We start from the raw sequence: 15,769 nt of genomic DNA, 5'->3' as shown, positions 1-15,769 counted from the left end.
GAAGTCGAGAGACCGGCATTGGGTTGATGATTCATTAATGTGCAAACATGCGTCCCCGAATTCAAATCATTGCCGGCTTTGCCGTTCAAAACACTTCTCGTACACACGGTGAAAAAAGCCCACGTCAAAGTAGGATCAAGGCATGAACAATTCATGAATCCACCCTCGTGACAAAAATAACCAACATGCATGTTGTGGGAGGCGGCCTATCCCCCCCCCACCTCCCCCTGGCCCTCCCCCCCCCCACCTCCCCCTGGCCCTCCCCCCCCCCACCTCCCCCTGGCCCTCCCCCCCCCACCTCCCCCTGGCCGTGGGCCTACCTGGAGAGAGCAGGCAGATGGCCATGAGCAGCACGTGTTCCTCCTCGTGGAGGTTCAGCTTCTTCAGGCCCACCTGGAACTTCACCAGAGGCTCCAGCAGCTCAAGAGTGTGACCGGCTGTAGGAGAACGCAGGATGAACACATGAGCAGGTGGATGAACACATGATGGACACGGGAGCAGGTGGATGGACACAGGATGGACACATGAACAGGTGTATGAAAATAGGATGAACGCATCAACGCATGATAGACATGTGGACATGTGTATGAATACAGGGAAACATTGGGAATACACCACGTTCATATGAGCGTGAACACATGTGTGTATACATGATGAACACATGAACAGGTGTATGAATACAGAGAAACATTGTAAATACATCCCATTTATATGCATATGAACACATGATGCGCACATGAACACATGTATGTATGCATGAATGAACAATGAACACATGCACATGTGATTGACATATCAATGCATGATGACCATGTGATGAACACATGAACACGCAATAAGCACATGAACCCTGTGTCCCAGGGCCTGTTTGGCTTGAGAACCCCCCCAGCCCTGTGCAGCGGGCCACTCCCTGGGGAACAGGCAGCCTCCCCCCGCCCCCCCCAGAGAGCCTGGTGATGGCTGCCGGTGATTGATGCCTTGTTGTTGATCTGGTTAGAGGTTTCTCCACCCTTTCCTCTTTTGTGGAACGACGGACGAGAAAACGTTTCGTTTACTCTGGTTGTGGATTGGTTACAATGGGAATGATTCTTTTTTTACACCTTGTTAAGATGCAGATTTGTGGGCGTTTATGGTGAACTAATGGCCAGCTTGAGAATTCATCTGCAAGTTCAATGCTTTGAGTTAAATTATTTATTTACTTAACAATTAAACTATTCCAAGTCCAAATCAGGACCCAAGACCAACAACGTCGCAGTGATTTAGCGAAGGAGCCGAGGAAAAACAGATTCTTACGGCCACTCCAGACAATGGGGGCTTTGTGTGTTGAACAGGTCAGAAGTGACATTCTTTGGTTGATCTCAGAAAGAGGGGACTTGTTTAAAAAAGGCAAACGAAAACCATGCCCAGAGGGGCTTGCTGCAGATGTGTCAGACCGGTTCCACAGCAAATAGGTGCATTAGCATCGTGCACGTGTCTGTGTACACGTGCCAGATCGAGTAACCTCGCCTCACACTCCCACACTAACGAGGTCCAGCTAGTACATCCCCCCAGGCGCAGTGCAGAGGTGTGTCGCTGCGCTGCACAAGCAGGAATCCACACCTCGGCAGCTTCTGTAACTACAACTATTCAACCAATCAGCAGCCAATTTGATCTCAAACACGACTCCCGGGGAATCGGGGAACATGGTTCATGTTCATTCAAGGGGAATGGGGAAGTGTAATGGAACGGGTGTTTGACCCCCGGCCAAGAAGCTGCTGGGTTCCATTCCCCATGTCTGCAGCTTCTACCTGTAGGCCTCCATGATGACCTGTACCTTAGGTACTAGCACAGAACACAAGGTCAGAGGTCATCACTCATGTCAAGTGTCTGAGACATGACTGAATGAACGGTAGGCGTCTTGCTCGAGGGTGTCTACATGTAGGGCCAGGCTGTGGACCAAGGGGGGCCGACCGTGGGGATCAAACCCCAAACCTTTGACTCGTGGGGTCCTACACTTTATCCACTGCACAATCCTTTCCTCAGAGCAAAAGGGTAAGTTATGTCTTAAGCACCCCCTGGCTGGGGCACCGTGCAGCGCCCAGTGTTGTGTTGTGCTGTGTTGTGTTGTGTTGGGGGTAGAGGCTGACCTTTGGTAACATCGCTGATCTGGTATTTAAAGTCAGGCGCTCCGCAGCTCCAGGACATGTCCTCCAGGCTGAAGCTCTGGTTGGAGCGCAGCATGATCACCTCGATGGCGCTGGACTTGAGCAGGGCGATCTGATCGTCGGCGGTCAGCTCCCTGGGGGACGGCACGGTGTCAACATGGATATGATACAGCAACTGAACACCCCACCGCGCCACCGCCGTCACCCCCCCCCCCCCCCCCCCCCACCATTGACCCACACCAAGGATTCAAAACACATGGCCATCGGTGGAGGTGGCCTGACGTAACCAGAGCAAACAAAAGAAGGTTCACTTTCACTTGGGTTTCAGCCGTTTTAAGTTTTAAATTGAAGAACCGCTTTGACCGGCAGCGTCAGAGGCCAAAAACACATTTGAAGACTCACGTTAGATTGAATATGAAATATACATGCAATTGCTTTACATTTAGATGGAACTGGCAGAAGCCACTAATCCTTAAGTAACTATGAATATGGTATAGTACAGATGTCTTATGTAAGGACATGTATAATGATATACATTGATCTTAAACGATATTGGTCAGAGCCAGTGTTTCCCCTAGATTTTTTTGTAGCAGTGGTGTTGTGTGTTGGTAACCTAGCAATGCTAAGGGGGTCTTGGAGCATGCCCCCCCCCCCGGAAGAAAAAGTTGAAAAATACCCCTTTAAATGGTTACTTCTGTTTGTTCGTTTTTTGCAGTGGCGCAGACTATCAAGCAGCAGCGGTGCACCGCTGCTGAATGCATACAGGGGAAACACTGCCAGAACTCATCCAGTGGATGCCGCATCTATTTTGAACTGCTGAAATGCACATGATGATATTACCGGGGGCATATGTTTGATGCCACTGGCCTCAACAGACATAGTTTAGAATAAGGTAGCTCAGGGCGGTTTGTTCGACCAGGAACAGGCCTGGTAGTGTGTCACCCCTTGGATCTCATTATTCTAACCAGCCGTCACCGTCGTGTCGATATCCCTGTTCATAAAGAATGATGTTCTGAGCCATTACCTCAGCAACCTTCCGCCATCAACTATACGCCACCACCACCACCTCTCTTCAGAAAGAATCATTGTATTCAGTACAATCTGTTCAGGGTAGGGACCTACTGATTCATATCGAGTATAATGAGTACTTCTGGTATAAAAATAAAGTCCACAAACCCGACACTCCAGTGATGGCCACATGTCCTGTAGTAGCGACTAAACGTTGTATTCCCTGCCTCAGAAGACAACAGGAGACTTTAATAAGAAGTACTCGCCGGCGCCGCGCCACAGACGTGGCCCTGCGGGGCCCGCCAAGAATGTAAAAAGTGTTTTCGCCGTCTGACACAAAGCGCTAAGGGTTCTGCGTCAGGAGGAGAGACGTGTGTATTTTTAGGGGAGGTCTGCGAGTGGGCAGAGGAGCTTCTCAGAGGCTTAGGGGGGCAGATCATAAGTGGACAAACATTCCAGCACTAATTTAACAACTTCCATCACTCTGTGGCGGGGGGAATGACAACTTCAGGAAAGACAGGCCCAGGCTTGTATTCGTCTTGACTCTGGCGCTGACCCCGGGACACTGACTGATTGTTGATGCCGACACACCCAACCACACACACAGACACCCACCCACCCACACACACAAACACACACACGCCCAAACATGTGCACACAAACACGCTAAATTGACGATAACAAGGTATGTGTTGGTTGGTTTTGGTTGTTTTCCATGCAAATTAAGAAACATTTAATTTTTGTAGAATAGTATTTGTCATTGTAACTTATGCAATGTAATAATGCACATAGAAACACACACACACACACACACACACACACACACACACACACACACACACACACACACACACACACACACACACACACACACACACACACACACACACACACACACACACACACACACACACACACACACGTCGGCCTTGTTTAGGAGGTGTGGTAAGAATCGCTTAGGGTCTCGACAGCCCCATCACAGTCTAGCTGAGATAATAACGCCCCCCTGGTCTTGATACCGCTCTGAGGGGCGCAGAGTAGTCAACTGTAAAAGGTCAGACATCCTATAGACTTCCTGTCCAACATGTTGGACAGCCCTCCTTCGGTCACACAACTGTACTGGTATCTTCTCATGAATGAAGCTTATTTTGAACGGCATGCATAAGGAGATCATGAGAGAGCAGCTTGGTTGCCGTGAAAACTGTAAGTGCACATGGGACTGTGGCACCCAGGGGGGAAGTCACACCGAGAACATTAGGCTGTAACTGTGTTTGTCGTTGAGGGCCTCTCGATTATAGCAAACACACTGTCAATTTTGTCAATTATTTCTCTGTGGTAACAATGCTTTTTGGCAATAAATCTTATACCGTTGGAAAGCCTGTTTAGTTCTCTTTCATAATGGTGGCCCATTTGTAAAGGTGCTTGCACACCGCCGCGCGTCAACCGCCCTGATAACCGCCTCGCTGCCGGAGGGTTCAGCGTGGCGGTGTGAAGGGCCTGCCGTTTTCAAAGGTTGCTGCTGCTTCTGCCGCCGAAAGAGCTTCTGCTACCCCCAGCTGCTGCCAATCAGGGGCCTGATTGGCACCTGTTTGGGCAACTTCAAGATGGTTTTCCGCATATCAAGTTGCGGCATAACGCTCGCCCCCACAGGGCGGGGTTTATCAGAGACTACCTCCAGAATTGTTGGAGTGGAGAGGATAGAATGGCCTGCTAGCAGTCCTGACCTCAACCCCATTGAACACCTATGGGATCAGCTTAGGCGTGCTGTCCGTGCCAGAGTGACCAACACAACCACGTTGGCTGACTTGCGACAAATGCTGGTTGAAGAATGGGATGCCATCCCACAAGTGTGTGACCAGCATGAGGAGGAGGTGCCAGGCTGTTGTGGCTATGTATGGTTTATCCACACGCTACTGAGGCGCCTGTTTGTGAAATGAATAAATTGTTAAATTGCCAATATGTCTTGTTTCTTCAAACTTCAATCATCCAATCCACCAAACACCAAACGGGTCAATGGCAGAATAACCTGTTTGGCATTGGCAGAGAAGATTTGGCAAAGTTTTGAAAGGCTTGAAAGGCTTTCCAACGGTATAAGATTTATTGTAAAAAAGCATTGTTACCACAGAGAAATAATCAACCAAACACAAATGTCCTTACTTTTTGTGCAAAATCTGTGCACGTTCATGTGGGTGGCAACCACTTCCTGGTCTACAGCCACTTTTGTAACCATTGCCATTGCCAAACAGGTTATTTTGCTGTTGCTATTGACACTTGTTTTGAGCTTCTGGTACCCCCAGGTGCTGCCAATGAGGGGCCTGATTGGCACCTGATTGGGCAACTTCAAGATGGTGTTCTGCATAACCAAGTTGCGGCTTTATTTGGAGTGAGCCCTAGTACCCTCTCTAAACTGAAGGCCAAGTTCCATATAACGTGGGATGTCAAAGACAGGCAGCGAAGTGGGCGTCCCAAGAAGACAACACCCCAAGAAGACCGTTTCATCACCCTGTCAGCACTTGGGTGCCGTAGGCTCTGTTCTACAGATTTGCAGTCAAGGTTTGCATGACGATATGGCCGACGGCTCTCTGCCCAGACAATCCGGATTAGACTACACGCAGCCAATCTCCGGTCTCATAGGGCTGCCAGGAGTCCTGCCATGACTGCCCTTCACCATCAAGCCCGTTTGCGCTGGTGTCGGCAACACGTGCACTGAAACCTGAACATGTGGAGGAACGTTATGTTCAGTGATGAGTGCAGATTCTGCCTACGGCAGTTGGATCGTAGGGTCAAAGTGTGGAGAAGACGCGGGAACGCTAATGCACCGATAGAATAACATCTTTTGGTGGAGGTGGTTTGATGAGGTGGGGCGGAATCTCCCTCACTTGGGATGGGATGCCATCCCACAAGTGTTTGACCAGCATGAGGAGGAGGTGCCAGGCTGTTGTGGCTATGTATGGTTCTTCCACACGCTACTGAGGCGCCGGTTTGTGAAATGAATAAATTGTTAAATTGCCAATATGTCTTGTTTCTTCAAACTTCAATCATCCAATCCACCAAACACCAAACGAGTCAATGGCAGAATAACCTGTTTGGCATTGGCAGAGAAGATTTGGCAACATTTTGAAAGGGAACTATACAGGCTTTCCAACGGTATAAGATTTATTGCGTAAAAACATTGTTACGACAGAGAAATAATCAAACAAATAAACCCACAAATGTCCTTACCTTTTGTGCCAAGTTAATTTTGCATGCATGGTACAATATAAGTATACATGCAAATTACATATATTACTTTGTCCCTATACTAAATCATTGCCTGTACCATTGGTACAGGCAAATTATTTAGCATAGGGACAAAGTACGACATCCAAAAGCCAAGTCTGAACAACAGGGAACATACGCTCATCTCCCCCAAACCCTTAAAGGTGTCCATGGGACTGAGTTTTACAACGCTGATTTAAAGTCAGAACATTTTCAGCGAGATTCCTAACATGGCTGCAATATTTACTGAGGAACGCAGGGAGACTGCTACTCAACACCGAAAAGAATTAACGGGGGCAGGATGTCCCGTTGCTCACACAGATACAGAAATGCAGACCAACACACCTGAAGCCAGGAATCATCTTGGCAAAGCCAATGACCTTCTGGATGCTGTAGGAGACGAGGTCGGCCAGGTGGGGCAGCATGGAGAGGCGGGAGCCGTCCTCGCTGGAGTCTGGGCTGCCTCCCTGCTCCTGGTACATCATCATCAGGTTGTTGAAGTTCACCGGCTTGGCGTCCACTGATTCTGGAGGACAGGGAAGAAGCAGAAACGGAGGGAGGGGGAGGAGGAGGAGGAAAAGGAGGTAAAGAAAGAGGGAGAATAAGATAGAGAAGGGGAAAGAGATGGACAGAGACAAGAGAGAATAGGGGTAGAGATTAAAGGAGAGACAAGGTTGAAAGAGAGCGACGGTGTTAAAAAAGAGATTGTCGGAGAGAGAGAGATAGATACTCAGTCAGAATGGCCATATGCAACGTGAAGAAAAGCATTCCCTGAAACTCCCTAAACAGAGTCAAAGGAGCTAACGGGATGCAAACACACCAGCATCGCCGTGGTGACGATGGTGATTGTGAGGAGTAGATGATGCCGCTACAGGATGACCCCCTCGTTCATACAGAGCTAACACTACAGCCTTGTTAAGAAGTCATTTGTCTCCGGTGAGATCTGGCTGGGCGCCAGCGGTCGTGTGAGCCTGTCTCTACTCCACCCATTAGCAGCAGAGGCATTAATGGACTGATGTTTACCACCCAGAGTCCCAGGTCTGCTGAGGTGCGTTTGCTTGAGTGTGGTCACAAGATTGCCATCTTATGGAAGGAAAGCCACAGATTTCACACGCGTCGCATGGACAGTGATAATGTGTCCACACATCCTTTCCTGTGTATTGGTGCTTCGGGAAAAAACTAAACCGTGTGACACACAATAGGATACTTCCCTGTCTGTGTCTGTGTCTCTCTCTGTGTCTGTGTCTGTGTCTGTGTCTGTGTGTGTGTCTGTGTGTGTGTGTGTGTGTGTGTGTGTGTGTGTGTGTGTGTGTGTGTGTGTGCGCGCGGGTACCTGGAGAGTGGCTGAAGGAGTCAGAGGAGGCATCAGACAGAGAGTGGAGGGAAGCAGCCCTGCTGGCGCTACGAGTCACCGGGCCCTCGCGCACTGGAGGCTAGAGACACACGCGCACACACAAAATGTTCAAATACCATTCATACCACTGCTGTATGTAAATAACAACACACCTAATGATGAATACATTTAGGGGCTGGTGCGGGGCTAAATGTTGTGGTAATGGTTAAGCATGTATTCCTCTGCTCTTTTTGAAAGTATGACATCATGTCACTTTTATTATGCAGAGTTGACTTTCAAGGAGTAAAAAAAAAAAAAAAACGTGTGAAATGTACTGAAGTGGAATTAACTGAGCAAACAGATCGGGTTAATGGACACTGTTGTAGCTGGGGGTGGGGGCGGAGGGGAGGTGGAGGAGACGAGTCGGGGGGGGGGGGGGGGGGGGGTTGAGGAGGGGTGACAGAGGGTAGTGGAGTGGAGGTGAGGACCAACAGGTGGTGGAGGTGCTGAGGTGGTGGAGGAGCTGAACGGGCGTAGGTGGAGAGATGGGGGTCGACCATGGGGAGATGTTGAGGTGGTGTAATATATTAATATATGATATATGTATAACCAAATCCACTTGGACAGTGGTTTTCAAACTTCTCAAGAAATAGCCAGCATGTCTTGGTTTTTTTCATTTTCTTTTCCATTCGACCTACATGCATGTTTTAAGACCTTTGATGAACATTATAAATGTATATTTTGGTATATTTTCACTCCGGCTCATTGACTCATTCCATGAGTCCAGCTAGAGTGTTGTGACGCAACCCACACTGTAGCCAAAGCTGCATTTAACGAAAGCTAAACATTTCGGACATCGTGGAACCTATCAAAGTTGATATTTCACCTAGAAACACAATGTATAGATAAATAACTCAGCGTTTGGTATTATACTTGTTGAGCATCGGCCGTTGATACGTGAGCACCCCTGTTTATATTGTAATGGGACCCAGCGGAGACCCTTCCCCGTTACCGAGGCAGTCACGTCTTTTACACCATTTTAAACGCGCAGCAACTCACATACTTGAAGGGAACATGTTTGTACATCTTTGTACTGTAGATATGTCCTACTGAGCACGACCATGTGCCATTTAGAGTTGTCAAGATTTTTTGAGGACAAGACGAGGATTTGAGCTGGGCTTGGCTAGGTTCTTCATAATTAACTCGTCATCTTCTCCTAGTAGAAGCAAACAATGCTGTGGGCTACGTTTGAATGCCTAAAACCAATATTTTTCACGTTTTTTCCATTTGCACAATCGACATGCAATGCGAAAAGCCTCGACGCCACCGATTCCAACAGTACAGGCCATATCATTCTGCGACCTAAACTCGATGAACTAGATCACGATCACAAATGACGCGTTACCTTTGTTATGGGGCTTGCCCATCACAACGACCAGCTCCGTTTCAGAAGTGTGGGTGCATAGGCATTATTTTGGTAGGAATGGTCGTTTGGATCATTGTTGAGCAACTATTTGTGTGATTATTTGTCGTTATGACGTGGGGTGAGGCTTTTCAGAGGACATGCTGGGCCCAGTTGGGCAGGAGGGCTGAGTGTGGGCGGGGGGCTGACCCTGAAGCGGGAGAAGTCTGAGTAGGAGTCGTCGAAGGTCTTGTGGTGCGCCTCCACCAGCGTGGAGATGACCAGGGTCTGGCCGTCCGTCAGGCGGGGCTTGCGCGCCTCCCTCTGGGCCTCGCGCTGCGCCTCTTCGTCCTTGCGGCGCTGGATCAGGTCCTTCTTCCTCTGCACCTCCTCGTCCGTCAGGATAACTGTGGGGCCAAGCGAGAGCGAGAGAGAGAGAGAGAGAGAGAGAGAGAGAGAGAGAGAGAGAGAGAGAGAGAGAGAGAGAGAGAGAGAGAGAGAGAGAGAGAGAGATTTGTCAAGTTCATTAATCCTGATAAAATAATTTTTATCAAAATAAAGTTTAGCCACATCCAACTGGACACAGTGGAGATTGAGTAAAGAAGTGGAGACTTGGGTTAAACTATGCAGATGTGAGTGACTGGGAGAGATGGATTCGATTGATGGGGTGGATCGAAGACAGTTAGGCACGGTAATATATGATGTACAGGTAAGGATTCAGTGAGGGCCAAATCGCCCTCACTGAAAAAATTAACGCATCATGGGAACCACCACCAGAAAGGTGCATACAACTGGGTAGCCCCACCCATTCTTCCGGCGATTTGAGTTCGCCCTGCACAAGGGTCTGAAGAAGAGAAATACATTTCTTTCTGCCTCCGATACGTTTTTACGGGAGCCAATCACCAAGCTTGGCTTTTCCCCCTGGCGCGCTATTGGCTGGTTTAACACAATGACGACAGGGAAGCGGAGGCAAGCAGCAAATTGTGTGCAGACTAGTCAGTTGAACTAGGCCCGTTGATCCCACCTCGTGCTGAAGAAAATGACGGCAGCTGCCCCAGACCAACGTGCAATCTACGATTGAGCTTGGTCTGTGGCTTCAGGGGAAGAGAATATGGACCAGCATGGGTGGAGAAATAGCATTTTAAATTCACATTGCATTAAGGGGCGTGTGAGTACTTGGACAGCTTCGATTCCCTGAGCGTGCGTACACAGCAGTGTTAAATATCAATGCAACGACGCTGCAGTTGTAACGTGGTGGTTTGCCCGTGCACATTCACACTGAGCTTGATTAAAAATCAAGTATTGTAAAACTAAAACATTGACTTGCAGAAAAATGTGTAGAACCCTCCTAATTCAAGGAGAGAAGAGGTGGAAACACAGTCAGGTTTTGTGAAGGATCCATACTTGTGGAAGAGAGGGGGCTGGCGGGGGGGTTGTTATTCTGAGGAGGAAGAGGGGGGAGGAAGGGGGTCCATATGGAGACTGAACAACGCAACGCATTGTCTCAGTGCTGCTCCCTCCATGTTGTTCAAGCTATTGAATTAGCACGTACACACACACACACACACACACACACACACACACACACACACACACACACACACACACACACACACACACACACACACACACACACACACACACACACACACACACACACACACACACACACACACACACCTCCCTCTTAGGACAAAGTACAATGTGCATTAGGACTCCTGTACAGCAAAGGATGTATTCGGTGTATATCAAGGTTATGATTTCCCCAGAAATACCCCCCCTTTTTTGAAAGAGGGGGACGAGAGGCATATGCTTCAAAGCCGACCTCGGAGGACAATATCCGGATATCGGGAGAAGGCAAGAAAGCTTTAGCGGCCAACAAAAGGTTCATTAAAACAAACAGCCGAGGTTGTGGAGAGCTGGATATTTTTCCTATGAGCAGGTGTTCTTCTCGTAACTTCACAGTGCTCCGGCTGTACACACTGCAGGGAGGCCCTGCAGTTCAAATAGACCATGTCAACATTCCACTGGTGGCAAAGACTCACTGATACTTGCCCCACACTCACGTTATATAAGGTTGTTGTTTTTTTTCCGGCCAACTCAAAAACAAGACACATTTGGACTAAAACATCCCATTCAAAGCGGATGGCTTTGATCCTTATCTGAATACGAGCATAGCTGGTGTAAAACAAGCATTATATAGGCCGAGTGTAATTGCTAACCTACGGTCAAATGTCAGTGGCCTGTGAGAGATTAATTAGAGCAGGGAAGCGGGAGACTCAACTGAGCTAAGAAAGAATAAAACATGGAATGTATAGCGTTCTATATACTGCATGAGGAGCAAAAGTAGGACACACACACACACACACACACACACACACACACACACACACACACACACACACACACACACACACACACACACACACACACACACACACACACACACACACAGCGAGAGAGAAAAAACAACACTGGCCTGTTTGAATGCAGGTGAATGTAAGTGCGTGCGTGTGCCTGTGTGTGTAACCCAGGGGACAGAAGGGCAGCCATGCTATGTGACACACTTACACTCCTTCATCATGCCGATGTCCACGCAGCGCTTCAGTCGGCAGGCCTGGCAGTGGCGCCGGTTGTCCTTGGTGATGGTGCAACTCCCGCTGAAGGGACAGGTGAAGGAGGCCTTGCGCTTCATGCTGCGCCTGCAGGGGAAAACGGCTGTCAAGGCCCTGAATCAACATTACTTCCTGTTGATCTTAGAACACCTCTTTGATTTTTGTGTCGCCTTCGCAAGTGTTCAGATTTAACGTGGGAACACTTTCACTCGTCGTGTTTGACTCCAATATCCTCGTGTAATAGTGTGTCCATTGAGTGATTGGGCATGCAAGTGAAACAGGTGAGGCACAGCTGGCATTTGTTTTTTTCTGATATCTGTACGAAAAGGGCAATGAAAATGAGGACGAATTAGGGCAAGGGTGAGGGTACGAGATGCAATAGATTTGCTTCTTTACCCTTACCACTTTTGCTTGACTAAGTAATGACTCAAAAAAAATAAGGCTGACTCAATCGCTAAATCGGCAATAAAGACGAAAGTTTGGAGCAGGCTCAGACTGTGGAACAGACTTGTGTAGCAGAGCTCATCCGTCAGCCACGACACACCTCAGGTGTAAGTATGTAATCAAGGCCGGTCTAGCTAAACAACCAAAGCACAAACATGGATGTGTGCCAAAAAGCACAGGGGGGAAATGACGAGAGTCCCGCCAAGAAGACATGTAATGTGTGATCATTTATCCTGGAAACATGTGCTTCCGCACGCACCTGCACACACAAGCAAAGTGTGCGCGCACACACACACACGCACACAGAGTTCAAGACAAGGGCCAAGTGAGGGATGAGTGGGGAGATTATAAAACATCCCCTTTTTTTTTTATCTCCTGCTGACTGTCAACACTGTGGAGAAGTGCGCATGCAGGCATAGTGCACACCTCACAACTTACACCCTGGTAATCCCTTACCATGGGGGTGTTCATTAGCAGAGTACCTGTGATGTCTCCACAATATCCGATGAAGCGATTTTGATTTGGCCGAGGTTTGCGTGATATTGACGGATCACTCGTCCACAAGTGTGAAATATATGGGCTGATGATGTGGATGTTTGGAGTGTTAAAGTTGCCCGTCGCTTTTCATGGCCTGTGGTAGAACTGTAGGTGGCATTTTGAGTCTTGTGTGAATTGGGTCGTGGCGCTGGATGATAAATCCATATCTATAGTTATCGCGATAAAACCTGCCGCCATAACCGGGATATGTTTTAGAAATACATTTCTGATATGCAGAAATGTATTTCTGCCGTCTATGCAGCGGCCTGGGTCGGTTCAAGGCGTTCGAGTAAACAGGCCATGACCTCTAAAATGTTTGAGAGACCTTTGAAACCAGGCATTTGATGTGATGGGAATCACAGGAGTTGTTTTTGATTTATTTAGTGTTCAACATAAAGCCATGTTGGTTCGGTTTAATGTTTTTCACCTATTCGTTCTGCTAATAAATAGAAGATTATAAACCACGATACATCAATTGGATTGCTATGGTTGCGCGGTCCTTGATATGCATGCATGCGCTAGATTAACACATGTATGCAATTGCTTTACCAATGACGGCCACATGTTCAGGTACACTAAGGGTCCTTTGTATTTTGTCACGTATATATTGACCAAATGATGGTGTACAGTGCTGCTGCCCTTTTACCTGGCAGGTATAAACCATTAGCGGTGTAATCTCATCTCATAATGCATCTATTTATTCACTTTCAGGGCCTGAATATCTGTCTAATGTCCGCCATCTTTCCAACTTTAAAAAGCCACTTTCAAACGACATGAGCTGCTTTTCAAGATTTGTGATGATTTGAAGGCATCACCATCGCAGCAGCGATACGCAGACAGCCAAAATACAGATCAACATGACGTAAAATATATTTATAAGATGTTGTCAAAATGACTCTAAAACAAGTGCATGTTTGCGCCCCCGTTGTGTGGCGGTGTAGTTCTGCTCCCGGCCATGCATGTGGCATACTTCTGCAACCCAGCCTACCTGAAGAAGCCCTTGCAGCCCTCACAGGTCATGGCGTTGAAGTGGAAGCCTGTGGCCTTGTCTCCACACACACCGCAGATGCGCGGCACATTCCTGTCAAACTCATCAGGGGCCAGAGTGGAGGTGCTCACAGCCGTGGATTCCATCACTAGAAGGAGGAAGGAAGGATATGAGAAACGTGTGCAGAAAAATAAATGACAACGGGGGAGAGAATAACGCTTAAACCTTCAACGCATGAGTGTGTTTAGTCTTGGATGCGGTTGTTGGTTCACGTTAATAATAAAACCTTAACAGTAACACTTTTATTCAAGTCACTTGAATAACTCACTGTTATTCAAGTGAGCTAGAACCTCAAATGAGAACTTGTTTCTCTGTTTTTTGTTCTGAGTAGAGGATGCAGGCTGTTGTTTTCTGATAAATTTTTAAACATTTCAAATAACATTTTCATAAATCACAAGATCAGATTTCATAGGAAACAAAAAGACATTCCGTGCACTAGGTGGTTTGCTGAACCTGTGGTTCTGCTTACTTCACTTAAGACGTTTCTAGTAAACAACCGTTAAACTATAATCCCAATTGCACAACAGAGCAGGTTATGAAAATCTTTTGGAAATTCCTCAAAATTAGGAGAATTACAAAGTACGAAGCAGCGCTCCAATAATAAACCCTAAGGCCATGTCCAGGTTCAATAAAACCCAGGCAAAATGATCATCTCTGGAACATATATTTGTACATGTTGAAAGGTAACTACTGTTGTTTTTTATTTACATCTGTATATCCCCAGTAGGTTTCAATAAATTCACTCTGCATGTTCCAGCGACTTCAGACATGGTGACAAGTTATGTTCAGATCCAGATAAAACCCAGCCTTGCTCCTGCTCTTTTGAGGGCCGTATTGATTTGACCTGTTCTGACTTGTACCATTATTGTTGGCTTGTCGTAAACTCATACCTTCCCCCATGAAGGCTCCACACTGCTCTTGTTTGTGCTGTTTTGCCTCATACACGCATACTGAGTGCTAATATTGTAGATTTCATCACCACTTTGTATTCAAATCACACAAACACTGTTGTCAAAGCACCACTCCGGAGTGGGAGGCACCAAACAGCAGCAGCACATGAAAACACAACACGCCATCTCTCCGTTCCCCACCCGGTTCTGGGGTCTACTTGTGGACAGCCCAGTCCACAGTCCACACAGAGAGGTGAACTAAAAGTCTGCTGTTTTCTATCCCTAGGGAGCAGAGCAACATGAGTCAAGTGGAAAAAAGCCTTGTGTCCCATTCCAACACGCTGGATCTAGGTTACATTTGATTACATTGTGGATCATGTATCTATTTCACTTAAGAGTCTTGCGAGGGAGAGAAAAAGACATGTCACCACAAGGCTGGGATACATATAAACAAACAACTGTCCTTTTCTACAACGTCTCTTTCTCTTCCCTTTCTTTGCACAGCCATTGTAGTGGGAGAAGACAGTTGGAGACGGTGTGCGTGGGGGGATAGGGAGAGAGAGCGAGAGAGGTAGAACCATGAACAATCTCAACAAACTCACCAATCACAACAAATCAGGTACAAACAATGGTCTTCTTTCTACAAAGTATCTTTCTCTTCCCTTTCTTTGCACAGCCATTGTAGTGGGAGAAGACAGTTGTAGATGGTGGGGATAGGGAGAGAGAACGAGAGCGCTGGAACCAATAGCAATCTCAACAAACTCACCAATCACAACAAATCAGGTAAAGACTCAGCTGAATAATTTAAATAGTTTGACACACCAATCCATCATTCACTTCTAATTAAAAGTGGAAAAGAAATGTCAGCCAGCCATTTCCAAAGTTACGAAAACATTACATTTGAAACCTATATTCCTACAACCCCCTCGACCCAGGTGTCCCCTGGTTTTCTGAATATGCATTTCTGTTTCTTAAGATTTTAAAGAGAAAATTGACACTTTTTGGATTCACCAACTGGTCTCCAATAATAATCATATCTGTGGTCTTAGTACTGAATATCAACAACTTTGTATTGAATAGATGTTCCTCA

General features: G+C 47.2%; 1 protein-coding gene across 8 annotated transcripts in view; it reads right to left on the bottom strand.

Annotated features, from left to right (window-relative positions):
* Window positions 1-15,769, bottom strand: part of vdrb (vitamin D receptor b) — a 36,161-nt gene that overhangs the window by 7,752 nt on the left and 12,640 nt on the right. For all 8 annotated transcript variants that reach the window (XM_060070437.1, XM_060070443.1, XM_060070438.1 and 5 more), the window contains 7 exons: window positions 13,730-13,877; window positions 11,717-11,847; window positions 9,356-9,552; window positions 7,744-7,843; window positions 6,756-6,936; window positions 2,127-2,278; window positions 321-437 (listed from right to left, as the gene is read on the bottom strand). In XM_060070437.1, the coding sequence (XP_059926420.1) occupies window positions 321-437; window positions 2,127-2,278; window positions 6,756-6,936; window positions 7,744-7,843; window positions 9,356-9,552; window positions 11,717-11,847; window positions 13,730-13,875 (1,024 nt within the window). In that variant the 5' untranslated portion in view covers window positions 13,876-13,877. The remainder of the gene's footprint in view (window positions 1-320; window positions 438-2,126; window positions 2,279-6,755; window positions 6,937-7,743; window positions 7,844-9,355; window positions 9,553-11,716; window positions 11,848-13,729; window positions 13,878-15,769) is intronic.

This window comes from Gadus macrocephalus, chromosome 13 (assembly GCF_031168955.1).
Source record: "Gadus macrocephalus chromosome 13, ASM3116895v1".
In the NCBI taxonomy this organism is placed as follows: domain Eukaryota; kingdom Metazoa; phylum Chordata; class Actinopteri; order Gadiformes; family Gadidae; genus Gadus; species Gadus macrocephalus.
Note: the sequence above shows the minus strand (reverse complement) of the source record. Positions and strands in the feature narration are given on the sequence as shown.